The following is a 27,983-nucleotide window of genomic DNA, read 5'->3' as shown; positions in this document are numbered from 1 at the left end:
TATACACTAATTATCATCTGAATTATTGATGGAAGAAGTGCCAATATGGCACTATATGGAAGATGCCATGATTCCCCCGCCCTTAAATAATATCTCCATGGAAAATGGAATTTTCCTTGTTGTTGAAGCAAGAGGACTTTACGTACCAATTATAGGGTATTCGGCCATGGTGATTCCAGTGGTGTACTTGTTATTTAAATCCGATTTGTGTTCAAAATAATTAATTTTCGGTTACTATGGGCCGAGGTTAGTTCTTTACTAGGTTGCAGCAACCACGATCTCAGTCCAGGTGACAAATTTGGAACTATAGTTTTAGGTCGTAAACGTTGATCAGCCAGTAAGCTCAGCCAGGAATTTGTTTTAAGAACGGAAATAAATATCGAAAGAAGATGTTTTACTCAAAACTTTTGAATGAACGCCTTGAAAAAACTAATTTAAACCTCTTAATAATTATACATTCTGCTACTTTTTAGTCTGCCAGAACTAGCATTATGAAAGTAAGCAAGTGTAAATTTTTAATTTACTAATACAATCTATTTAACCTTAAAGCCCTGCCAATTACCTTTAGGAAGGGATGAGGGGGTTTTGATTTGGGGGGAGGAGATTTGGATCTGGGGAGAGGGAAAGAGGGAAACTTGTGGTTTCCCTATTTTTATAGGGAAAGGGGAGAGAAAACACTGCACATGATGGTCCTACTTCAACCTATTATAACGAAGTGCATTAAATATAAGTAGGTGAACCCACAAGACTTGCCCCACACGCAACACAGATTCCTCCGTCTGTGTCATTGACTAGAGTACACTTCCAGCATTCTTTGCCACCACTTACAAGACATGGCACTGATTCTGGTCTCAAATTTCTAGATTTTCCACACATATCACAGACATTTAATAAAGCTTTGTTTATATATGTGCAAAACTGACATTCCCATTTTTTAGGCTTCAATGGGTCAAACTCCTTTAAATCAGGTTGAGGATTATCTCGCCTTTTTTCATTTGCTGCGTTGTTTGAAGATGATCGATGTCGGTCAGGTTCGAGTTCTTTCATGTCAGAATGCTGGTTTTCTCTCCGCTTTTCATTTGATGCATTATTTGAAGACGATCGTAGTTTGTCAGAATCAACGTCTTTCATATGAGAAAGCTGGTTTTCTCTTCTAATTTCATTTACTGCATTGGCTGAAGATGACCGCGGTTTGCCAGTATTAAGATACTTTCGATTTTGAGTTGAGCAATGAAAGTTTTCAAGGTCTTCCTTAAGTCTTTTTTCTATTTCACTTTCTTCCTTTCGAATCCCATTCATTTTACTAGAATAGTCATCACCATCATTGGTCTGTCGTGATCTGTTTTCGTCTTTATATAAAAATGTTGACATATCAGTCTGCCCCTTTTGAGGACTCATTCGCTGAAGATGATCATCGTGACTTTCTTTTCCATTCAAATATAACTCTCTGTTAGCTGAGCTCTTCTCTGCATCACGCAGTGCACCTTCTCTTAATTTAGGTCTATTATCATCTCTATAGCCTACTTTGAACTTATCCGTATGTAATTCTCGTGAACTAACTCGATGGTTGCGACCGCCAGAATCCTCTTCTCCGTTTATATATAATTCTCTGTTAGTTGAGCAGTCAACTTTTGAATTCAAAAACGATTCTTTATGGTCAAAGTCTTTCGGCAGCGAACTCGGTTGTAATAGTCGATTTGTCATCCGTTCGTTTCGTCTTAACGCTAATTCAGAATTATTCTGCCATCGACTATGTTGCTTAACGCTGTCTACTTCATCAAACGATGCATCCTTACCATCTGCATTGTCAAGAATATTACCACGTTCACCCAAATCCTTCGAATACCCTTGATTTTCTAAATCTCGATAAACATAGTCCCATATTGTATTCCCTCCAGAATATTGTAAAGAGCATGTACTTGGTGTAGTTTCACCCTTTTTAGGACGTTCGGTAACTGACAACAGACTCAGCTGTTCATCAGTTGTTTTGACATCATCCTGCATTTGTAAAACAGTTAACGGAATTAAAGGCGACTTGATTCCTGTATCCTCAACTGTGCTATCCAATAAGTGGTATTTATTCTCATTCATATTCTGATCATAAGGGACGTTTCTCCCCTTCACAGATCTATGTGAAGGAGCAGGTTGAAGGTATTCTGATTGACAGGGTAGAGAATGTTGTCGGCTTATATCTTTGATTGGTTGGGGGTATGGGTATTGGTTAAAAGGAGGTGCGAGATTTGGGTAGTGGGTGACAGTTTCGGGATAGGGCATTGTGAGAGTTTGACCACTAGGACAGTGAATAGGCGGCCCATATTTCTTATAATATTCTTCTTCTCTTCTGCGGTAAAGAATTGTTCTCATGGCTTGTTCAGGTGTTGAAATATAGTCACGACGAAAATTAGCAATTTCTTCCCATGATATGGAGTACTTAGAAGATACACCTTCCCAAATATAACGGAGAATCTAAAAAGAAAACTGTGTGAATAAAAAGAAAACTTGTATTTTTAACATTTATTTTCAGCCTAAATTTTGACTTCAGATTGCTGTTTAGTTTCTTACAGGTACACCTATATAATAAGTACACCTAAAATTTGATATTTCTAAAAGACAAGTGTAAAAATTATACTCAAAAATTTATAAAATAAATATATCCATAATCGAACAAATGAGAAAATTAACTGAATTGGTAGAGACGACACGAAAGATTAATAGCATAGTTCTCAGTTCTTCCATTGCAAGTTAAAGGGCAAATTTGAAAAGAAAAATTTGGAAAGAAAAAGTAACCTTGTCTAATTGAAAAATTACTTGAAATGAATCAAGTTAAGGGCAAATTTGAAAAAAAAGACAAAAATTGGGAAAGAAAAAGTAACCTTGTCTAATTAAAAAATTACTTCAAATGAATCGAGTTAAAGGGCAAATTTGAAAAAAAAATGGGAAAGAAAAAATAACATTGTCTAATTGAAAAATTACTTGAAATGAACTATTAGCCCATTCGTGTACAGCTTCACCTAAACTATAAACATGTATCCAAAAACTAATGATCCTAAAGATATTTAGGTTGCATAAAAGGCTTACACATCAGATCCTTTGAAATAAAAGCTGTTCAATGTCTTTTGAATTACACTTTTTTTTGCCTATTCCAATCAATCTTCTATATTACAATTGAGGCTATACAAAAATATAGAAATACAATGTTCAATCGTGAAAATCTTCTTTCTTTTCAAACAGTTTGAGATAACGAACTGTAAATAAGGAGCAACTCTACCCAATAGAAACCCAAACTCTAAAAACTGGACATTTGATAAAAATCAATATATTAAAGAACTGGATTTTTAAGTTGATTTCGATAGGATATATAAAATTCATTAAGTTTAATGTAAAAGCTACAAGTCTATGAAAAATTTTCTTATTTTCAATAAACGGGGGGGACGGCCGAAAAGTCAAGAGATGAAATCGCACCATCAGATTCAGGATATCGAAGAACCCCACTGTAGAGGTTCCCAGCTCCTATCTAAAAAGAAAAATGTGGAATTTTGTATTTTTGCTATAAGAAAGACGCCGGATACGTGTTTTTTTTTTTCAGGGATGATTATATCAAAACAATGGTCCTAAAACGACCAAGAGGGCTTTTTTCAAAAAATTTGAACTCGAACGGAAATAAATATTTTAGTGCCCTTTTTAGGTGAAATAAATATTAGACGGCAAATAGCCCCCCTCCCATGTCCCTTTTTCCCCAAAGACAGCCGATCAAATTTTGAGGTAGTCATTTGATTCCACCTAGTTGAAAGGTCGAATAACTATGCCTCTGGAGACGAAATGACTACCCGCAGCCCCTAGGAAAAGGACTGTAAGTTACAGAGTTTGCCCATTGTTTGCATATAGTATTTGTTATTGGGAAATATACCACTTTTTAGGGGTACTTTCTGCAGGGGGGGGGGGTATTTTTCACAGGGAGAATTTTCTGGGGGAGAAGTTTCCAGGGAAAATTTTTACAAGGGTCTCCCGACGTGATTTGAAAAATGGCCAGAAATTAAATACAAAAACACATTTTTTCATCTGAAAGAAAAGAGCAACATTAAAACAAACGGAAATTATTCCGCGTAGCTCTTTAAGCTAAAGTTTGACTTTTTGTCTCATTTCTTTAAGAACAACTCTTGAAACACAGGGACCATAGAATTTGAAAAGAAATATTTCTAAAGAATTTCAAGACTTTAGTGTAGAGAGCGAGGGATGAAGAAGGGGCAGTTCCCCACATACACAGAATAATTTCTGTTCGTTCCAAGTTCTAATGCTGTTCCTTACTTTAAGTGCCGATATAAGCGCAGAGACCAATCGTGTTACATCGATAGAAAATAAAAATAATGTGCTTGAGAATGAACTTGCAACAGTTAAATCTGAACTTCTGGTTTTGAAGAATATTGTGGAGGGTCAATCGGAGATAATTAATAAATGTAATGAAGAAATGAATTCAGTAGTCAGCCAATCTTTATTGAAGAAAATCGCAATAAAATGTGCAACTTATTATTTTGGGACTTAAATGAAGTACCTATCGAGGATGCCGAGTCTCTGATTTCGGATGTGTTGGTGCATGGATTGTCATTTGATAGCGGAAATTTGCCGTCTTTTAGTGTTGTTCAGTGTTCTAAAAAGTTTGTTAAAATTAAAGTGGACACTACACAGGTTCGATTTTCCTTTTGAAAAATGCGAAAAAAACTTAAAGGGAAACAGTTCAACATTTATAAGAATGTTTTTATTGGTGATGATGTTACGCCTCGTGTGCGTATTGTGCGCAAGGAACTCCTGGGTATCCGTAAATGCCTAGTGGATAAAGGAACTGAATGCTGAATACCCCCTACCTTACCCCCTGTTATTTGTATAAAAAAACAGCACTGTAGCTAAAGTGCTTTGGTACAATACAAAGGGTCTGTTGATACCATAATTTGTGTATTTTGGTTGATTAAGTCTTATTGAAGTTTTGTTAAGTTAGTTTTTAAGTGATATTATGATGTTGGGGTTTTTGTTTATTACTAAGTTGTTAGCCGTTGCGTTAGGAGCTTGAGCTTTATACATGAACGGGTTACAGGCAATATTTTCATCGCCTGTTCTTTTTCTTTTTTGTGTTTTGAAGTGGATAATTTTTGTTTTTCAATTTCTTTTTCTTTTTTGTGTCTGTTGGTTATTTTTATTGAAACCATGTACCGAGATTTTTTTTTAATTTAATGACAATGGATAATTATGATCGTGATTCCCGAAGCATTAGCCGTCTTAATACTCTGGAAGCTTCGAATGTAGATTTTGGGGGTGTATTTACGGAGCAGCTGCATCGGAGTTGTGACATTGGGGTAACAGGGCCTTATAATTCTATTAGTTCCAAATATTTGTTTAAAGATGGAATTCAATCTGAGTATGGTGAGCGAGAGGCCTCAATGTTTTCCATCTTAATTGCCAAGGGCTAAATTCTTGGTTTAATTTTTTAAATGAAATATATGATTTTTCGGTTTATCATGTTATCAGTCTTACTGAAACCTGGCTGAATGACCATAACTCCGTTCTTTTAAATATTCCAGAATATAAATTGTACAATAGGAATCGACAGTTTAGACAACATGGAGGAAACGGTTCATATATTCGAAGCGATATTGAGGTTTTGGTAAGAAATGACTTAGTAGTATATCAGGAAATGGTTTTTGAATCATTTATTCTTCAGCTCAGGCTGAAACCTAAAAATGCATTTGTTATTATATTGTATAGGCCTCCATCTGGCTCCATACCCATCTTTATGGATCTTCTGGATAAACAGCTGGAGAAACTAGCAACTGGTTCACATCCATTTATGATGCTCTGGGATTTTAATATTGACCTTTCTGAGCTTGATACGAGTGTTTCTGTGGATTTATAGCAGCTTTGTATGTCCTACGGTCTATTTCTAACTATAAATATATGCACAGGAGTAACCACCTCATCATCGAAGCTTATTGACAATATTTTTTTTTCAAATCTGTTTTTTTTTCAGCTCCAAGAGTTATTATTACTGACGTATCAGATCATTTTGGGATTTCAACAAGATTTGATCTGTATTCCCCAAAAGCCAGCACCAATAATTCATAAGAGTCCAATGCATGTGTTTAGCCAGAGTAACCTTCAAAACTTTAAGCAGGCAATTGCATAAGTCGATTGGAATAATTTGGTCGATCTTGCAGATGATATAAATACGAGTTTTCAAAGATTTGTAATAAACTGATTTTGTTAGTGACAAAAACATGTATAATGGTTCATTCGAGATCAAGGGAAAATAATCCTAAGAAACCGTGGATGTCAACTGACTAGTTGCGTTGTATTAATGAAAGAGATCAACTTTATAAGAATTCCTTAAATAACGGGAATGATCCGATTTGCTTAAGAATTTATAAAAATTATAGGAAAGCCCTGAATAAATTACTGAGAAATGTAAAAAAAAAAATTCGTAAATAAATTTACTGAGACTTGTGGTAACCCTGCAAAAACATAGAAAATAATTAAAAGTGTATCGACAGAAAACTCTATTATTCCCGATGAAGTAGTAATTCAGAATAACCTGCCAACGACGAAACCAGAAGAGATATGTGATGCTGTTTCTAAACATTTTGCTACTATTGGCGCAGATTTATCTTCCCGTATTGTATCTTCTGATGATGATCCTCCCTTGGAGTTTTTTTATGAAGACTCCAATTGATATTTCTATGTATATGAAACCCTTCTCTCGTGATGAAGTAGAGAAAATTATCTTTGGGATGAAATATACATCGGCAGGTAGTGATTCAATCAATCTTCTGGTGTTAAAAATAGCGTTTCCTTATGTTGCTGATGTTCTCACTTCCCTCATTAATTTGTGCTTGAAACAGGGAACGTTTCCTGATTGCTTGAAAATTGCTAAGATTACCCCTGTTTTTAAAGGTGGTAATAAGAATGATCTTGGAAATTATCGGCCTATCTCGGTCTTACCAGTTATTTCTCGTGTGCTAAAAAGTGTATTAACACTAGAGTTTATGATCATTTGGAACTGCATAAGCTTTTAAATCCAATTCAATTTGGCTTCAGGAAGGGGAGAACCGCACAGATGGCATTGTCATATACAACTTCGATAATCATTGGAGCTCTTGACAATAAGCATAGAGTAGCTGGTCTGTTACTTGATTTGATTAAGGCATTTGACACTGTAGGACACCAATTACTACTTCGAAAATGTGAATTTTATGGGCTAAGAGAGGCTACTTTAGCTTTGCGATTACCTCCGAAATAGAGAGCAGCATGTTCACATTAATGGATTTTCTTCAAGTAAGAGTCCTGTTAAATTTGGTACCCCCAAGGGCTGTGTTAGGTCCTACTCTTTTTTTTTATTAATGATCTGCCAAATGCTGTTGCAAATACTTCTAGAATTAGGGATCTAGTTGATCCTGCACCTTCGGGATCCAGCATCACTACACCCTCATTTGCTGATGATGCGACATGGATGTGTGTTGCTTCAACTGAACAACAACTTACCTCAACAATTAATGCAGCAACGATTACTACATGTCTTTGATTGAAGATAAACCGACTTGACCTAAATATAAATAAGTCAAATTTTGTTATCTTTTCACGATCCCCAAATTATTATCCTTGGATTGCGGAAATAGCTTCACCCAAGGGAATTGTTAAGAGATCAAGTTCCGTTAAGTACCTTGGGATTATTATTGGTATTATTATTGATGAAATTTTATCACTTAAGTACCATGTAGAAGCTATAAGTAGAATACTATCGCGGAAATCCGTAAACTGAAACACTTTTTTCCTTCAAATGTTTTACAGTTTTTATATTTTTCTCTGATACATCCGTATATTTTGTATTGTTCGTCTGTATGGCTTGGGATATTCCCCTCAATACTTCGCCCAATCCGCGTACTGCAGAATATTGCCATCAGATCATTTTGTGGAATAGGGAACCGGGATTCGGTCAGGTCAATGTACAGTATGATTAATATAATGCCTGCAGCCGGATTGCGTGATTTTTATACACTGGTTTTTATGTATAAGTACTATTATGGGTGTGTTCCAGAATGTTTTACAGGAATTTTTCGGGAAAGATCTAATGTTCATGGTCACAGAACTCGAACAAGTGGAGATATTGAGGTTCCTCACCTAGTTTTAAGTAGGAATGCTTTTTCAGTTATTTATAGAGGGGCTAAGCTGTGGAATAAGCTTTTTCCAAGTACCAAAGAATTGCCTATTAATCAATTCAAAACTGAGCTGCATGTGGGATTGCTTCGTAGGTATACCTTTGAAATAGATTGAGATTGATGGATTTATTATTGGCAATAATTGTTTATTGGTTTTTTTTTTCGCTTCGGGATCATGATATTATGTTGTTTTATTGTGTATGAATTATTTATGTAAGTTTTTTTTCTCGGTACACGGTTTCACCCTTCTGCTTATTACAGATTAACTCACTGTTTTCTTCTTTTATTTTTTTTTTTGTTCTTTGTTTTTATTATTTTTTTTTTCTCTTCTAATTTTTGTTCTTTTTTGTTAGCAGCACACCCTCGCAAGCGACGCTTTTGGTATGCTACTGATTGATTTTGTCTCTGTTATTTCTTTTGGATAATAAATTAATACTACTATTAAATTAATACTACTACTAAGTTGAAAGTCTCTTTTTTTAAATTCGAAGGAATAAAAAAACTATCCGGTGAATTCATAGTAGTTAGTCTTAAGACCACAATCAGGATATGTTTTGTCTTAAATTGGCTGTCAAAATTAGCAAATTATTTGTTTATTTCTTTTTTAGAAATTAAATGAACTGTCTTAAATGTCTGCTATCTTGCAGCGCGTAAGCAAGTTTTAATGCAATATCTCGGTACACTTCTTCCGATTCCGGTAAATGTGAACAAGCTTTATAAATAAAGTTGTAAGAATATTTTTTTTTCACTATAAAAAAAGACTTATTTGCTGGCTGAAAATGTTTATCTGAATTTTTGGTACTTAAATATGTCTTTTTTCAGGCTGAGTACAACTAGCACCGTAATAGGGCTAACGGTATAGATTTGAATAAAAACATTTTTAAAGTTTACAACAGCAGCATAATATGTATTAAAGCTGAGCAGAGCAGAACTATATTTAGGACCATTTGTTCGATAAGATCACGCTCGGGAAAAACAAACAAATTAAGACACATGTGTGATTTTTCTTCTGATAAAAATACAAAATTCAACATTATTTTATAAAGGAGTTTGAAACCACTGCTGTAGGATTTTCTGATACGCTAATTTTATGATGTGATTTTCTTTAAGGTGGCATGACTTTTTTGGGGTATTTCGCGTAACTTCCGAAAATCAGGCAAATTTGTTCAGGTTCGTAGCTTTTGATGAGTAAAATTAGCCAAGGTAGAATGCCAGATTACCCTCGTAACTTTACATGGGTAACCCAGTTGGGCCTATTTGGATTATTTTGGTAGCCCTTGTCCTAAGGAACACGGCAAAGGCTATAGAAGAACGTGCACGACAGATTATTGACCAACTGTTATTGACAAGGATATTATGACAAACATATTATTGACAAACTGACATATTGTTGACAAACTGTTTGAAACAAATTGGCTCGTAATGTTTCTCTATATTTGTAGAATTTGAAAAACAATACTTTACTAAAGACATTAAACCGACGCAACAGAAGATAAATATAAACATAATAATTTGTAAAGCTCTCAAAAGTCTTTTGCAGATCACAAAATCAATGAATTTTAGGACACGATTTCAAATCTAAAAAACTCAAGAAAGCTTGGTTTTCAGTAAAGTGCTAGCTAATTTTCCAGAATTCTGTAAATACGGGGGAAAATCAAGAGCCGTTTATGTTAAACATTTTGGTCTAATTTGTTAAGATTTTATAATAGATATTTTTTTCTAATTAACTTTAATTCTCTGAGAAAAAAAATCTTTGCATTCTCAGCTGCATTCATAATAGTACAAAAGTAAATAAAACATTCATGCTAACCTAATAAGCTAAAAAAAACAACTCAGTTAATGAGACCAAAGTAAAGCTAAATTTATCCAAAAGGATCACGAATAAGAAAATGATATAACACTACCAAAATCACAAAAATACTTAAATCCTAAAATGGAATGATTTCTAGCCCTTTCTAAGGTCTACTAACCTCACATTCCGTTTTGGCAAGGAGACAGTCTCTTGCAACTCTGGCTACCCTATCTGGGTCAACTGGACCTTCCAGAATTAATCTTAAGCCAGAGATATTTCGGTAACCCAGAAGATTCAACACTTGAACTGCACCAATCAGATGACCTTCAATTTGATGTTTGAACGCACCGCAATATAACTAAAACGTAGATTTGTCATTAAAGAATATAGTCTAGCCAATTTCAAACAAACGAAAGAATTTTAAGCTAGATGTTTGAAGAAACCATAATAACAACTATTTTATAACCACAATATAATTAAAACTCCAAGGACATTAAAATTTGAGTCTGATTCTTTAAACTGGTTAAGTGGAAACTTAAATAATCAAATACGGCTTAAAAAAATGAGGAAAATCCCAATTTTTAATGAAAAAAACCTCCATATGCAACTAAGTAGTTTTACGCTTAGCAGGCACCAAGTTTGAAAATAAGGAACGTGTGTGAAAATCAGTAGAAAATAAGTAAAGAAAATATATCAGCATGAAAAGTGGAAAGCTCTAAAGGTGCAACTTTCCTTGTTGCTTTAGCAAAAGACAAACACTTAATTTATGCTAATTGACTTAGCTACAAAAACATCTTTTCAGGTAGACCATTAGGCTATTCTACACTGTTATATTTATCCCTTTAGTTGATTATTGACATGCAAATAGAATCTTTATTTTCCTTTGTTTTAAAATTTCACTTTTATTGCTAAATTTTTGCATATCCCCACTAGCATACATTTCTTCAACAGCCTGACTAAAAAACAACGGGGATATCATCCTGTTGATTGTTGGGATACTCGACAATCAGCTGCTGATCAGGGTTGCCAACTCTTTGGTCAATGAATGGGACCTTTGAGCATCCAAAAATGTGTCAACACCATAAAGAAAAAATTCAATAGGGAATTTTTTTCGAAAGACAGAGGGAAACTAACTAGAATGAATATTCCTTTTTCCTTTCTTAATAATCTACTACAAAAGACATGATAATTTTCGTTTTTACTCATGCCAGGTATAAAAAGCCATAAGCCTCTTTTGAAGAAGGGGGTTGTAATACAATGTCCTAACAAAACCAAAGAAAAAAAAAGCAAAACAGAATGACAACAAAACTAAATAACAACACAGAAACAACAGAAATTGCTTAGAGAAACAGATGTCATTATAGAAGTGATTATAGAATCAATAGTGATCATAGAAGTGATTATAGAAACAGATGTCATTATAGAATTATTCAGTTGTGATATTTTCTACTTGCTAGGTTGATCAAGGAGTATCAATAGTATACATTGTTTTGAGCTTTTCTTTTTAGCCCTTTTTATTTTAGACTTCTTCCCTTTCTTAAGTTGTTATGTTCTAGATTGCTTCCTTCTCAAGGTCGATGTTGTATACTAGCATAATATTTGCAGGAATTGCGTATATTTCCTTAATGATGGTCAGAGCCGTTCAAAGGGGGAGGGGGGCTTGACTACTATGATCATTATTTTTCACTTTGATTCAGGTTTCTCGCTTATACTTGAGACGAAAGGAGGTGCTGTAATTAATCTTTCCCTGGGCACCACCAACCCAAGGAACGGTTCTGCCAATGACCTTCTTCTTAGGTCTTGTCATGTGCTAGCTTGGCTTTAAATCAAAGTCTTGAAAATGGACTGCTTGACCATAAGACTTTTTAATGGGCATTCGTTTGTAAAGGTTTTCTTAGGCCTCTAAGAGTTGGTAAAAAGAAATATTGATATTAATCTCCCCGGTTCCAAGCATTTCTCAATAAGTCATCGAAACGACCATTTGTCACTGCTACCCCGAGAATTTTATAATTATATAATAGTATATAATAATAGCATATATATTATATTATTATACAATAGAATTTTATAATCATATAATTATAACAAGAACTATGGCTTCATAGCTAATACATAAACCTAAAATAAATTTTGTCTCTGTTTTACTTTTTCTTCGCATTGCTTCTGAGAAACAAAATCAAATTTACCAAAAATGGACATTAGGTTTATGTGTGCATATTTCTTTGATAAACAGCCTCGCACGCTCCTCTTTCTTACTAATCCATTCAAAGGGTTACCCTTTCTCTCTAACAAAGTTTCAAGTCCACTGAGCCTACCCAATTCTACGATAGCCAGCTTTTCATTTGGCACCACATGGATGCAAACAATCACGATTTCCAGCAACCTAACATCTATTAAATTATTCCATCATCAACTTTTTACTCTTAATTTCTTATTTCTACTATAAGGTTCCGATACCGACATATCGATACTGCACCGGTACGATACCGATATAAGTATATATCGGCCATGTTGAAGCTTCTTTCATAGTTGCCCAAGAAACTAAGACCTAGCCAAATTTTTTCTCAGGGTTTTTTTCTCACCTGCAACAATACTTAGAAAATTCTTCTGAAAATACCTAGTATATCTTCCCCAAATTTTTTAATCACCTAAATTTCACAGCCATAATTGACCATTGTCATTACCCTGGTCAAAAATATTCTAATCTTAGTTCGAAAGCTTTACCTCCTCAAAATTTTGAAGCACCTAAGTTTCTGAGCCACAATTGACCACTGTCATTACCCTGGCCTAAAATATTCTAATCTTAGTTCGAAGGTTTTACCTCCTCAAAATTTTGAAGCACCTAAGTTTCTGAGTATGGAAACTTATTCAATATATATATATATACATATATATATATATATATATATATATATATATATATATATATATATATATATATATATATATATATATATATATATATATATATATATATATATATATATATATATATATATATATATATATATATATATATATATATATATACATATATATATATATATATATATATATATATATATATATATATATATATATATATATATATATTCATAATTTTAATACTGAATTTAGTTCTGATTAATTTTTTTTTATGGTGTATGTTTATTTCTTTGTTTGTGCTGTTACATTGGTGATGATTATTATGTGTATTTATTAAGTATTATTTATCTATATACTTATTTCTATTGAAGTTTTATAATTAGCTGTGGATGCATCCTCTCTGGTTAAGTGATAAACTTCCCATTCAACTGTAATTGTTAGACCCCCGCTCACCCTTAGCTCTCGGAACTCTCTTCTCCAAAACTGAGTGAGCAAATTGGACGCATATGTATTCAACGCATCCCACGCCTGCGCTGTTCGAACAGGGTTGAACTCCTCTTCTTTTTTCAGTATTGTCTCATATAATACGTTGTTTGTAGCAGGAAAATAGAATCTTCTTTCCAATGGTACTGAAGATAGGTAGTCTTTCATACATCCTAAAAAAAGCTCTGGGCATTAATCTCATAAGGAATATCTAAAATCACGGGATGAGTGTCCCCCAATACTAGTCGTAAGGGCCCTGCCCCTCTTTCACTGGACCAAAAGTACACTGCTTTCGTTTGTTTTTCCGCCTTTCTCACCAAAAACTCCTATAAAAGCCCGTCCCAAACAGGAATTACAACAATGAGCCCTTATATAAAAACTATTCCAATTTTTGTTATAATAGCAGAAACATAAAGAATTTATAACATATTCTGAAGAGAAGTATATCTTCAATACAAATAAGATACCGTATGTCTGGTAGACCCATTGGCATAACACCAACATGGTTTATATAAAGGTCCTTCCAGAACCATCCAGAGAAGGGGCAGAGTGACAGGGAAGGAAAGGGACAGAAGAAGTCCCGGGGCCCAATTCTCGAAAGAATGAAGTGTGAGATTGCTTCCTTTTTTGAGAAAATTCGAACTACGAGTTTAATTGTTTGAACAAAGGTGAAGGGATGGGAGCAAACAAAATTGATCCAAGGCCCATTCATGTCTCCCAAGAAATTTGTGCCTCAGAACACAACTGGTTCAACCCAAAATTAACATTAGTCTCTAATTGAGCAGCTATCAATATTAGACAATGAACAATTGTAACACTGATTGTCTCCATCAGCTAAGGACAATTGACCTGCAAATTCAAATGATGAGGACGAGTGTCAGAACCTCTTTTACGGACAGAAGAATAAAACTGAAAATAAATTTCATGACCATTTCATATAAAGTTTTGCGAGAACAAACAATTTTCTTTTAAAAAATTAATAGGCTAAAGCAGAAGATTTGTGGCGAAATAGTAAATTTGTTTATTTGTTCTTTCTTTTACTGAAAATCTATATTGAATTTTGGTAATGTGTTCAGGCTTAATAGGAATGAGGGGTCAACCTGCCTAGGCCCAGATACTAAGACGAATCAGTATGGCCAGAAATTTATTTTGGCAAGGTGTTTCACTTCTTTAAGGGGAGACTATGGAAAATAAATTTTTATAGAAGCAAAATGAACAAGTATGAATTACGTTTAATTTTATGAATTTAAGGAATTAGTTAATTCGGGAGTGCTTGTGGATGTTAAAGAGATCCCCGCGATATTTTCCAAATAATATTTTATTCAGCTGCTTAGAATATACAAAAATCTTAATAACAAGCTTTGCAACTTGTTTCTTTTTTTGGCAAAGTTGCCACACATTATATATTGCAACAAACTCGGACATGGCCATGAAACATTTATTTTCGGAAAACTAATTTAAATTTTTACAGGAAAATGATAAAAATTTAATTCAAATAGTCGAATTTTGATATGCGTTGGGTTAGATATAAAGCTACTCAAAATTCAAATGTCATATTTTTTGTAGTTCAGTGAAGAACTTGGACTGAAAATGACCTAAAGTCAACAAATTAAGTGCATAGATTTTACACTTCTTAGAACTTTAAATTTGAGAAATTTTTCGAAAACAAAGAAACGCTGCAGTTTTTACAAATCATCCAGGAAAATAGTAAGGCCTATAAGATATAAAAACAATACAAAATTTTGGAAAAATATACAATGGACAATAAATTATCCTTTCAAAATTTTAATTTTGACCTGTACCATGTCTTTTGGAAAAACAAGAACAACAAAACATTGGTAAGTAAAAACATAATACTGTTTCCGTTTTTGTGATTCTAGAAAAAAAATAGCAAAAAAAAAACCTTCATATGCTTACCTGCACAGAAAGAGGAAGAGTGGGGATTGACATGCCCTAAGAGCAAGGCTTTTCAAAAGAGGCTCCTTAAAAATGTTAAATTATTATCCTTGAGATTCATTTTGTTTCAGACCCTAATTCCTCTCATTAGAACACTTACAAGAATATATTGTTAGATATCCACCAAACTAAATGAAAATTAAAAACTAGTGCCCCAGACATAGTTTATTTATTTTGGCCAATACTAAAAAATTAGCTAATAGTAATATTTCATGAAACAGCCATAATTTGTACATAGCGGTTATTTACATTGCGTAGATAATACTTCATCTGTTAATAAACCAATTGTTAATTTCGTGTCTGTTCTTGACTATACCTGTCCTTTACCCTTATCCTGTTCTCGACCAGACGTTCTGGTCGGTATGAAACACCAAAAAAGCCATGGATCACCCTAGGATTACTTACCATTATTGAGCACAGAAACATGATGCTCAGGCAATATATACATAATCCTGATAGATTTACTACCGAACTGATAAGCTATAAAAACGCTCTGACATCTATGCTCAGTAAAACTAGGAAGGCGCAGCAAACACGCTCAACGAATTTTTTAGACGACTCAGGGGACTCAAAAAATTATAGGTTAGTAGCCACTGCTGCATTGCTAAAAGAAAAGGGAACACTTGATACAGTGAGTAGATCTTTTTTTATGTTTTCTGTCATCTGTTGACAAAGCTGTCCTAATTTTTTAAGTATTTCAGCTTGTATCTTCGACCATAATTTTAGACAATATAGTTAAGTGTATTTACCCCTGATTCCCATTGCTGCGTCAATCCCAACACGATTTTTTTCTGGCGGAATAGACGTACGACAGAATCGGATTCACAAAAAAGCGCAGACTTTTACATCGCTGCGACAAACTCTAAAAGAATTCAAATCAGCCAAAATTAGCTTTTCAATCAGCTCCATGACTTTGGTTATGATTTATTGTTTTTTAAATCAGAACAACGCATGCAATTTGTCATATGAGTTGAAATTACTCAACGCACCCGACATTGCAGCAAAACGGATGGTTTTGCGTCATTTGGCGCATGATTTGTGTCATTTGTCGCATGTCGCACGATTTTGCGCGAAATAACAGCAGTAGGAACCAGGGATTAGTATGGATTCTAATGCAACTGGCTTTTAAAACTTATTTAGCATCCGGTAGCCAAAATGTTTCTATTTTCTATTGACAATTTTTTCTACAATATTCTTTTGAAAGCACAAATTCAAGACCCAAATGAGTTTTTAAACTAAAATCTAAAAAAAAATTAAATAGATTTTTTGGGGGCCAACAAGATCCTAAATCTGTGAGTAGCATAAATGGCAACAAGAGGGTGTTGTGGAAACAAGGATGGGTTTACATGGGAGGATCTTTTCATAGAGGAATTTATCATGAGGGAAGAGAATTTCCATGAAGGGGGTGCAGGATTTTCTAGCTAGAAGTAAATTTTGTTTTTTTTTTTTATTAAAAAAAAAACAATGAGAAAACAAATAATTTTTTTTCAACTGGAAGTAAGGAGTAGCATAAAAACTCAAAACGAACAAAAATTATTACGTATATAAGGGGGTCGTCTCCTCCTCAATACTTTGCTCTTTACGCTAAAGTATTTATAGTAATTTCAACTATTAATTCTACAGGCTTTGTGATTCAGGGGTTATTCTTAAAGAATTGGGATAAAATTCAAGCTAAACTAAAATTTTAAACTAAAATCTAAAAAAAAAATTAACTAGATTTTTAGGGGGCCAAGGAGATATTAAATCTCAAGTAGGCCACGTATCTCATATTTGGGAGACATCTTGGATTCTGTTTCTTCTCCTCCCATGTTCTTATTCATCATAAATACAATTAACAAAACCACGCCTTACTCTCCTTTTTTATTGTCCAAAATTAGTATACCGCAATGATGTCCATCCTTAATATCATGTTCATATCAAAAATATCAAGCTCCTAATACCAAGTACCACTATGTGCCAATAACCGCCATGTACCAATTATGGCTGTTTCATGAAATATTACAATTAGCTAATTTTTTTGGTATTGACCAAGATAAACCATGTCTGGGACACTAGTTCTTAATTTTCACTTAATTTGGTGGATATCTAACAATATATTCTTGTAAATGTTCTAATGAAAAGAATTAGGGTCTGAAATAAGATGAATCTTAAGGATACAATGTTAACGTTCTTTAAGGAGCCTCTTTGGAAAAGCCTTGCTCTTAGGACATACCAATCCCTACCTAAATATCAAGTTCATCCTTATTGAAGCAAATTTATTGGGATATGTTAACATTATTCATTATCTATAGAGTTGCATCACTCTTTTCTATTACTCTTGGTTCCTGTTCACTTCTTCTTACTGCGTAAATTGCCTTCTAGTGTTTAACACATTATTTAGTATTTTAATTTCGTAGGATTTGCCCTTCAGCTCCTTGACCATTAGTAGCCCTTAACCACAAATCTTTAGCTTGCTAACATTTAGCCCAATAGTTACCTTTTAGTCTTTCTTAACAATCTAATACTAAGTCCTTAAATTAACTAAGATTTAGCCTTCAGCTCCTAAGCCATTAGTAGCCAGTAAACCCACTAACATTTAGCCCTTTAGCTACCCTCTAGTATTTTTTTTAAATCAAATATTTAGTCCTTTAATTACCTTCTAGTCTTCTTTTGTAATCTAGCTTCAGTGGGCTTTCTTCCATATCCATAAGAGCAACATGAAGATGATCAATTTGGATCCATAGCTTCTGAACATTGTCCATAAAATTCATTTTCTGTACCAGAAGCAAGAAAGTCAAAAATTTGTTATATCATAGCAGATGGAATCACTCCTAGAAATAATATCACTCTTTATAAAAACAACAGTCTGATTCTTTTACAATAAAGATTGGGGTCTAGGAATAATTTATTTCTCCATTAATACTAATCAGTCCGCCCCTTCTTTTCCCCAGAGGTGGTCTAAGAAGGCTGAAGAGAGTTCCCTTAAATGAAAATCATGTAATAAAAAATAAAAAAACTACCTTGTATACTGCCAAAAAAAATAATTTAGCCCACTGTAAAAGTATTGATTTGGGGTAAGTGAAAACCCCAGAAACTGCCTATTAGCTAAGTTACAATAAAAAAAAAAAAAATTTAGCCCCCTGTAAAAGTATTGATTTGGGGCGAGTGAAAAGTCCAAAAATTATTAGCTATTAGTTATTCGCCTATTAGTTAAGTTAAAAAATAAGTATTTGTATAGTTGTCTAATTTGGGGCAAGTGAAAAGCCCAATAATTGCCTATTAGCTAAGTTAAGGTGAAACAAATTAATTTGGCCCACTTTAAAAGTATTGATTTTGAGCAAGTAAAAAGCCCAAAAAGTGTTAGCTATTAGCCTATTAGGCTAAGTTAAAAAATAAGTATTTGTATAGTTGTCTAATTCGGGGTAAGTGAAAAGCCCAATATTGCCTATTAGCTAAGTTAAGGTAAAACAATTTAATTTAGCCCAATGTAAAAGTATTGATTTTGAGCAAGTAAAAAGCCCAAAAGTACTAGCTATTAGCTATTAGCCTACTCTCTAAGTTAAAAAATAAATATTTGTATAATTGTCTAATTTGGGGCAAGTGAAAAGCCCAATAATTGCCTATTAGCTAAGTTAAGGTAAAACAATTTATTTTAGCCCACTGTAAAAGTATTGATTTTGAGCAAGTAAAAAGCCCAAAAAGTATTAGCTATTAGCCTATTAGCTATGTTAAAAAATAAGTATTTGTATAGTTGTCTAATTTGGGGCAAGTGAAAAGCCCAATAATTGTCTATTAGCTAAGTTAAGGTAAAACAATTTAATTTAGCCCACTGTAAAAGTATTGATTTTGAGCAAGAAAAAAGCCCTAAAAAGTATTAGCTATTAGCCTATTAGCTAAGTTAAAAAATAAGTATTTGTATAGTTGTCTAATTTGGGGCAAGTGAAAAGCCCAATAATTACATATTAGCTAAGTTAAGGTTAAACAATTTAATTTAGCCCACTGTAAAAGTATTGATTTTGAGCAAGTAAAAAGCCCTAAAAAGTATTAGCTATTAGCCTATTAGCTAAGTTAAAAAATAGGTATTTGTATAGTTGTCTAATTTGGGGCAAGTGAAAAGCCCAATAATTGCCTATTAGCTAAGTTAAGGTAAAACAAATTAATTTGGCCCACTTTAAAAGTATTGATTTTGACCAAGTAAAAAGCCCAAAAAGTATTAGCTATTAAAAGAGGTGTAAATGTATAGTCGTTGTGCCTTTCATGATTGCTATTCCTTGCCTTCCAAAATTAAAGAAAAAACTTGATTAATCTGTATTAATTTTGATTAATCTTACTCCAGAGCAAAAACGTTAGTTTTATTGCTTAAATTACCTTTTTGGGGGCATAAAAGAGCAGGGTGTCACTTTTCAGAAAGAAGCCATATTCAAGCACCAATTATGTCTATCAGAAACGAAGATAAAAAAAAACACAGTGAGAAAAAAAAAACAAGAGTGATTTTCAGCAAGTCTTTATCATTGTGTAAATTCTTGGAAGAAACCACTTTAAAATCACCCAATAAATTTTCTTATTCTGCGGCATACAGTTTGAGATTTCGTCATCCTTCTTTTAAATTTTGGGTCAATTTTTTAACACAAAACTTTGACTTACTTGTCTTAATACTGTTTTTTAAGCAAGGTAACCAGCATAGAGATAAAGGTAACAGCATTGCGATTTTCTCTATGTGGCCCTGTTCAATAGAAAAAACAAGTTTTTTTTACTGAAGGTAAGGAGCGACATTAAAACTTAAAACGAAAAGAAATTATTCTGTATATGAAAGGGGCTGTCCCCTCCTCAACGCCCTGCTCTTTACACTAAAGTTTGACTCTTTCTCACAACTGTACTTTTTAAAACAATAAAAACTTTAGCGTAAAGACCGAGACATAGAGGAGGGGACAGCCCCTTCCACTTAAAAAAACTATTTTTTTATTTAATTTCTGAACGTTTTGAATTAATGAAGATTTGAGTTTGGCTCAGTGTACATGAATAATTAAAACGGAATTTGCACATTGATATTTGCTTTTTTTTGCGAAATGGCTTTCTCAAAGTTTTGATCAGAAATGTTGAGAAAAAAGAGGTGGGGGAGGGTGCCTAGTTGGCCTCCAATTTTTTGGTTTGGCCACTAGAACTTCTAATTTTATTTAGGAACGTTTTTATTAGTGATAAATATGTGTAGCTTACAAATTTGCTTACATAATGAACTTCTATATTCGTGTATTTTTATTACGTATATGAGGGGAGTTCGCACCCTCGTCAACACCTCGCTCTTTACACCAAAGTTCGAATTTTCTTCCAATTCTTTAAGAATGACCCTGAATCACACAGGCCGTTTAATTAGAATAAATAGCTCTTTTGAAATTACTAAAAATACTATAGTGTAAAAAGCAAGGTATTTAGGAGGGGACAAAGCCACTAATATTAGCAATAGTTTCTGTTCGTGTTAAGTTTTAATGTTGCTGCTTACTTTCACTTGATCTTTCTTTTGACAAAAAATACAAAATTCCACATTTTTGCAGATAGGAGCTTGAAACCTCTATGGCAGGGTTCTCTGATACACTGAATCTGATGGTGTGATTTTCATTAGTATTCCAGACTTTTAGGGGGAGTTTCCCCCTTATTTCGAAAATAAGGCAAATTTTCTCAGGCTCATAACTTCTGATGAGTAAGGCTAAGACTAAACTTGACAAAACTTATATATTTAAAATCAGCATTAAAATCCGATTCTTTTGATGTATCTATTGGTATCTAAATTCCGTTTTTTAGAGTTTTGATTACTATTGAGCCAGGTCACTCCTTACTTACAGTTTGTTACCACAAACTGTTTAAGTAAGAATGGGGTATCATTTTAGTCAGTATTTGGGTTTAAGAGACCTTGACTTACTACTTCGGACCATCTAGTGTGTGGTCTCACTCAAGGATGTTGCAGGCCATCTTTATAGAATTGATATCCCTGATACTAATTGTTGGGGTTGTTAGTGAGTGGTAGATTTGGTGGTCATACCCCCTTAAGGAACGAGCTTCTAATTGAGCAGATATTCACCAGCTTGAAAATCATATGTATCTCAGTGTTGTGAACCATGTCATGCAATTCGTAGCCTTTAGCTTAACGCGGTTTCAAAAGTGTTGGCCTTTCCGAGCTATGCCCATGTTATCTGCCATGTGAGAGGTGTTGAGCATGATGCTTGAGACTGTAGCAGTGCAAATTTGAGCTTTGGTTGTTGTTTTTTTTCCAGGGTGATTGTATCAACCCAGTGGTCCTAGAATGTTGCGAGAGAGTTCATTCTAACGGAAATTAAAAGTTCTAGTGCCCTTTTTAAGTGACTAAAAAAATTGGAGTGCAACTAGGCCCCCTCCCACGCTCATATTTTTTCCCAAAGTCACCTGATCAAAATTTTGAGATAGCCATTTTGTTCAGCATAGTCAAAAAATCTGATAACTTTGTTGTTGAGGATGACTTAACCCCCCACAGTCCCCAGAGGAAGGGCTGCAAGGTATAAACTTTTCCAATTGCTTACATATAGTATTGGTTATTGGGATTAATTTTACCAATTAATTTGTAGTTTGAGGAATACTGCTCTCAAAAGTTGTCCAAATACAGAGTTTGCCTTGGCTTGTCTGGTTTCATCTGCAATATGAGGGTAAAACTAACCCAAAAACAACCACCAATGTGCAATTTTACAGGTTGTCTAGTCCCTGTCATAGCACCATTTCCACAGTTACAAATGTTTATGATATTTATTTTACAAGTCTCTGTTTCATTGTGTTTCATATATTTTATTATGAACTTTCTATTTAGTCAATATTTTAGTTTTGTGGTTCACTATTGGGCCAGTTATAGTTTTTGCAATTTTGCACTTTTATTCCATTTTTGTGACCAAAAAATTTGTTGTTTTTCTCTTTTCTGTTGGTGCCTCAAAGTGCTAATTCCATTCAAAATCAGTAAAATCCACTTATCACATGCTTAATTTTTCAAAATAGCCATACATTAATATAATAGAGCATGAATTAGTACTTGGCTTAACCTTGTTTCATTTCTCAGTCATGTTGTGCTGCCTAAGTAAAGAACAAAGTGGGCACTATGTATTATTCATTTTCTTCTTCTGACCAAGGTACTCTGTATAGAAGCAATTGTTGTAGGAACTTTGAAAGGAGCTTATTCAATTGGAAATTAAAAGCTCAAGTACTCTTTTTAAGAGCCAAAGGTGATTGGAGGACAACCAGCCCCATCCAACTTCCATCAATCCCCCCAAACAAATTGATTAAAAACTAATATTCAGTAAAATTTACTAGTAGTATTAAGACTAAGGGTACAGAGGTGAAATCTTCAGAATACAAAGGGAAATTTTGAAATAAATCTAAACACACCATGTGCATGCAGATTATCAAAAGGGCTGTTCTCAGGAATAGATTAAGGTATTAAATTGGAACTTCTAGAGAATGCTTAAAAGGGAAGATCAATTGACTGTAAGCGATTTTCTCCTGCTACTACAACTACTACTTCTGAAGCAGGTATTACCAAGACTGAGGATATTGAAGCAAAAATTTGAGGAAATGTTGAGAGGAAACTACTAATATTACTCACTACTAGTACCATAAAAGTATTATTATAATACCATATAAGACCAAGGATATGCAGGTGAAAAAAGGGAAGAACATAGAGGGGAAATTTGAACCAAATCAAAACAAGCTATGTTCACGTAGGTTGTCATAGGGGTGTATCTCAGGAATTGATTAGAAAGTTAAGTTTAGATTTTCAGAGAGTGGTTAAACAGGAAGATAAATTGACCAAAAGGAAACATGTGCATGCTACTACTTCTGCTACTTCTAGTACAGCTGTTCTCATTACTACTTCTATTACAACTACTACTGATGAAAATTTTAGTAGCGTAAGTGTTGAGGTGGAAGATCAACTAAATTAAAACATGCAATGGAAGGGTATCAAAACATCATATTGACACTTCTACTATTAGCCTATTACTATTACTGCTACTACAACTTCACTGCTATTACAACTATTACTAAGCATATGAAGTTAAAATGTAACATATAGACCAGCGCCCTCCCCTCTATAAAATTCAGGACCAAATCCCTCATTCACACCCCCTTAGAAATCCTCAAATATAGGACCAAATCTCTCATCCATACTCTTCTGGGAACTCTTAAATTCAGGACTAAATTTCTCAGTCACACCCCTTTAGTAAATTTCAATTAGAAAAAGGTTTGAATAAAATCATTTAGAATTTAACAGTTGCTAAATTTAACAGTCTGCATAGTCCAACGCAGTTGGACTATGTGCATTTAGATAAGTTAAATGTTACTTAACAAGTTAAGTAACCAGTTATTCTGACCCCTGGGTTTTTCAACTCAAAACCAAAAGGGAAATCCTTGCCATAAAAACAACTTTTGGATGCAGGACTAGTCACATGATTAAATATTACCAATAGTAGTGGAGGTCAACTTCCACAGGTCACCAAGCCTGTCCGGCGAGTGTTTTTTAGAGAAATCGCGCGTTGGATATATGAGCCCAACGCAAGGGCGAATAGGAGTTTTAAGGAGAGATTCGAATGCATTAGATCAATTGCTCATGTTCACCTTTTCATGCAATAAGTCATTGAAGCTATTTTGTCAATAGTTGTATATTGTAAGTAAATAAACCTTATTGTGTTTAATCATCTTTTGTCTATGCATTAGGGCATCAGGTACAGTTCCTCTAGTCTTCAGGTACGGTCCCAAGGGAATCTACATTTGTTTCAGGAGACCTCGAACATCATTGAGATGGTTCTGTCTCCCAGGTTACTGGGGATTATATATAAAGCTGTTTTGCTCTATTAACAATTTAGCTCCCATATCCTATGTCCACATTAAGCTATTAAGACTTCAGAAAAGTCCCAAGCACCTCAACGCAAACCCCCCTTAAGATAAAATCACACCCCAAACCTATTATTTCAACAAAACCACCCCGTAACAAAAATATTCAGGGAACATCAAGGGGAATACTGTTAGTAGGCTAACATTGTTAGTCTACATGGCAACCTCTATAGTTTAAATACTTTGTTTCAACTAAATTCTAACTGAAAAGTTTACTTTAATATCAACTTCAAAAATACAAGAATGGTAAACAGAAGCAATACAAAGAAGGCTTACAAGAATGGATTTCTAGACAACAAAAGTTGTGTTCTTGTCCCTCTATTTACAGAGGCTTTGATCCCCCCCCCCACTTTTTGAACTAAACAGATAATTAGAATCTGCTTAGAGTTTGGATTAAACATGAACAATGTAGCTGGAATTGGTTTTGATGGAGGTGGTAACATGTCCAGATTATACAAGGGCATTCAAGTAGAGATATGTAAGAAGTATCTAATTGCTATTTACATGTTGTGCTTCACATGATTAAATCTTGTCCTGGTGAAGGCTTCCAGACTGAACTTAAACCAAATCTAATATGGATACTATCCAAAAAAAAAACAAAAGCTCCTTCACTTTGCAACACACAGTGGGATGACAACCATGATAGTGTTATCACTTTTCTGAAGTCACTTTTTCTGTTATCACTTTTCTTTCCCTACTGTTGTTTGAGCATTAGGTTATTGTTTGACAACCAGTTGAATTCAGGTCTAATAGCAAAAGCCAACTGCTTATTAGCACCCATGACTAAGTTCGGCTTCAATTTCTCTCTGATTCTTGTTGGAAAAGTAATTTTAAGTCTGCTCCCCCCCCCCTGAACAGAAATCCTAAATACACCGCTGGTTGTTACCCTGATAATCATACTCCTATCCCTCTAATGGTCTTATATATAGTCATAAAAATATATTTTTTGCTTTTTAGCATCTCATGATGTGTCATGTATTCTCTGTGAAAACAGATCAGCTGAGTTGACTTCATATGACACATGAGAACCAATCTATTGAAGTGATTTGAATAGGACTGTTGGAACTAAATGTCACTTTAGAGTCCATTTAAGGGCTTCAAATTGGGTTCGTTTCACAACGATTATCATATTTGGAAAGAGCTTAAAAAAGGCATTGAATTTGTGTTCACTTTGTCTCTTTGTAATCTACAAGATCATCTCTAAATTTACTGAAAACTACTTTTCTTTGGTAGCCTACTTCTATAAGAAAAATTGATACAACAAAAACAATTTCCCTCAACTAGATTTTGTAAAAAAAAAAACACTTATGCTCATCTGTACATTTCAGTGAATCCAAGCCACTGATTACTACCCTTGTAGAAACAACCTTAGGCTGCTTAATAGGAGCAGATATATTTCTAGGCCATACACAAAAGTTTGCAAAAATTGTAGACAGATATTGGACAGGTTTAATCTTAGGCAAGTGTTTTGAAGCAACATAATAATATTTAACCAAGCTAGGCTATATTAATCCTGAATTCAACTCAAATTATGAACTCTATGGCTCTACAAGGAGAAATCCTTAGATTGCTCAAAGCTGCAATTTAAGATAGGTTATAGGAGTAGCCTAGCAAGCCTATTCTCTACATCTAAGGTTGGAAGACATAGGTTTAAGGTAAAATTCTAGTTAATTGACTTCTTGCTATCTCAGAAAGGGTTTAGGTTAGGAAAATGAAACTTTCAGGGATGAATCTACAGACTAAAGTATGTCCCAGGAATGTATTTTGAAGCAACTACCTCTACTCCTTCTCCCTCTAGAGGGCCCTGACCTTTGATGACCTTTAAAAATATGTGTTATAAAAGTGAAACCTTGCAAAATAGATCTTCTGCTTAACTGAAGTACAACAAAATTGTTTTCAGCTTCATAACTATGCTCAATTCTATTTTATAAGGTTTTAAAGATATGCAAATACATTTCCTATATTATGAAAAAAAAAACATTGATATGGCTCAAAATTCTACTCAAATAACAGGAATTGCATTTTTAGGACCAAAGGCAGAGAAAAAGCAACTAGTAACTGAAAATCAAGGTTAAATGTTGTTTTGTCAAAATTTCAATATGTATAGACCTGTCATGTAGGCAAATTTCAGGAACCTCTAGAGGGAGGAGTAGAGGTGGGTACTTTAAAAAACCTTCCTGGGACATACTTTAGCCTGTAGACCCATCCCTGAAGGTTTCCTTTTCCTAACCTAAGCCCTTTTTGAGATAGCAAGAAGTCAATCAACTAGAATTTTATCAAGTTTATCACAATTGTGTACAGAAAATCCCAAATAGTATATATTAACTAGGCTAGGCCTATTAAACAATCCCAGATGTCTAAATGTATAAGCATCATGTTCAAGATTTGACCCTGTTCTCAATATTTAGGAAAAATGCATTTCAATCAAGGTAAACTATTTGTCTAAGAATATGTACTTACTGAGTTCTGAGGATCTTACCCTATAGTAAAAAGGGCATTACAAGACACCTCAGGCAGCATGTTCATCTATTAGCTCAAGAATTAATTACAGATTACACACCTGTAAGGATTTATGTGCTTCTGTTCTATAAATAGGCTAATGCTGATCCAAAGAGTGGAATTTGACACTGTTCTCTGTAGGCTACTTGTTTAACATTGCCTAGAGCCTAGGTGATTTTTAAAGACTTATTGAATAGACAGAAAAACTAATTAAGTCCAAAAGACCTAAAATTGCTATAGGGGAGAATATTTGAAGGTGGACACATGAGAGTGTTCTTGGTACCTAGGCCTACCTCAGGCTGCAGACAGGATAGTTCCTACATTCATGAGTTTTTTTGAACAAGACTACTTAATAAATTACTTCAATAGCCTACATGGGATAACTTCTATCCTAGAGATTTGTCCAAAAAACAACTTATTACATGTGACTAAGTGCACACCTTCGTCAATGATATTTTTCCTCAATACTGATTATTTTTAGCTTTTTTCAAGCATTTTAAAGCTGCCATCGATTTTAGCGCTATCTTTATTAAAACGTGAAAAAGTAGTAAGGACGGCTCAGACAGCGTTCGGAAGGTTCGTAAAGTCGTTCGCAAAGTGTGTTTCCGTAAAGTTTTCACCGCTCATATGAGCCTTGTACTTTACGTGCGTTTTGAGCAGCAAACATGTTTTGTGTTTTTGAGAAGCAATATATACTTCATATTTCACATTTTATCAGGATGAAAGTGAAAATGTCTTTTGATGGCTTTTTCAGGCTCTTTCATAATTCAGTAATTGCTTCAGGGGCTATTTGTATCTTCAGCCTTCAAAGGGGCCCCAAAGGTATTTTATATGAATTAGCAAGAGCATAAAAAAACATCAAACGACATTTTCAATTTCATCCTAGCTAAATTATATGGCCCACTGCAAATTTGCCTTGAACTTTATCCTCTCCCCCTCTTAATGTGCAATTATATACCCTGGACTGGAATATAGACTATCTTGACCTGTCGACAGCAAAGTTTCAAACCAAAAAATAATTGCTATTTTTATTTAATAGCATTAAAAAATTCACACTTAATTGACATGGTAGGAAAACAGTTTATATTTGAGTGGCATAATAAAAAACGTTTGAATTGCTCTTGGACTAGAGAAATCAGCATATCTTCAGTTTCCTGATTCCACATTCTAAATCTGTTTAAAAGTTTTCCTCTGGAACTCTTTCCCTATTGGTCAACTTTATAAAATTCACGAAAAAAGTCAATTAAAATTTAATTTTAATGCTTGTTCACGTAAAGGTTTAAGGAAGGTTAACGAAGTAGCAACTTTAC

At 34.0% G+C, this 27,983-nt stretch overlaps 1 protein-coding gene across 2 annotated transcripts; it reads right to left on the bottom strand.

The window, feature by feature from the left end:
* Positions 1 to 433: 433 nt before the first annotated feature.
* Positions 434 to 27,204, bottom strand: LOC136038590 (uncharacterized). Of its 2 annotated transcripts, none has more exons than XM_065721787.1 (5): positions 27,114 to 27,204; positions 17,930 to 18,104; positions 13,309 to 13,511; positions 10,169 to 10,348; positions 434 to 2,466 (listed from the first exon to the last, which is right to left on the bottom strand). In XM_065721787.1, the coding sequence occupies exons 2-5, from the start codon at positions 18,042 to 18,044 to the stop codon at positions 721 to 723; spliced, it is 2,244 nt and encodes a 747-aa protein (XP_065577859.1). In that variant the 5' UTR covers positions 18,045 to 18,104; positions 27,114 to 27,204; the 3' UTR covers positions 434 to 720. The 2 variants fall into 2 exon arrangements, with proteins under 2 accessions (XP_065577859.1, XP_065577858.1); XM_065721786.1 differs by having other exon boundaries at positions 27,096 to 27,191.
* Positions 27,205 to 27,983: the final 779 nt, after the last annotated feature.

The sequence above is a fragment of the Artemia franciscana genome, chromosome 18, assembly GCF_032884065.1.
Source record: "Artemia franciscana chromosome 18, ASM3288406v1, whole genome shotgun sequence".
Lineage (NCBI taxonomy): Eukaryota > Metazoa > Arthropoda > Branchiopoda > Anostraca > Artemiidae > Artemia > Artemia franciscana.
The sequence above is the reverse complement of the archived record's forward strand: the minus strand, read 5'-3'. Positions and strand labels throughout refer to the sequence as shown.

Coding starts and splice junctions, on each gene's coding strand:
- LOC136038590 (XM_065721787.1), bottom strand. CDS start 18,044: ATGAATTTTATGGACAATGTTCAGAAGCTATGGATCCAAATTGATCAT. Junction 13,512..17,929: donor TTACAAAAGAAGACTAGAAG/GTAATTAAAGGA, acceptor AGCTTTTTTTAG/GATGTATGAAAGACTACCTA. Junction 2,467..10,168: donor TTGCCAAAACGGAATGTGAG/GTTAGTAGACCT, acceptor TTTTCTTTTTAG/ATTCTCCGTTATATTTGGGA.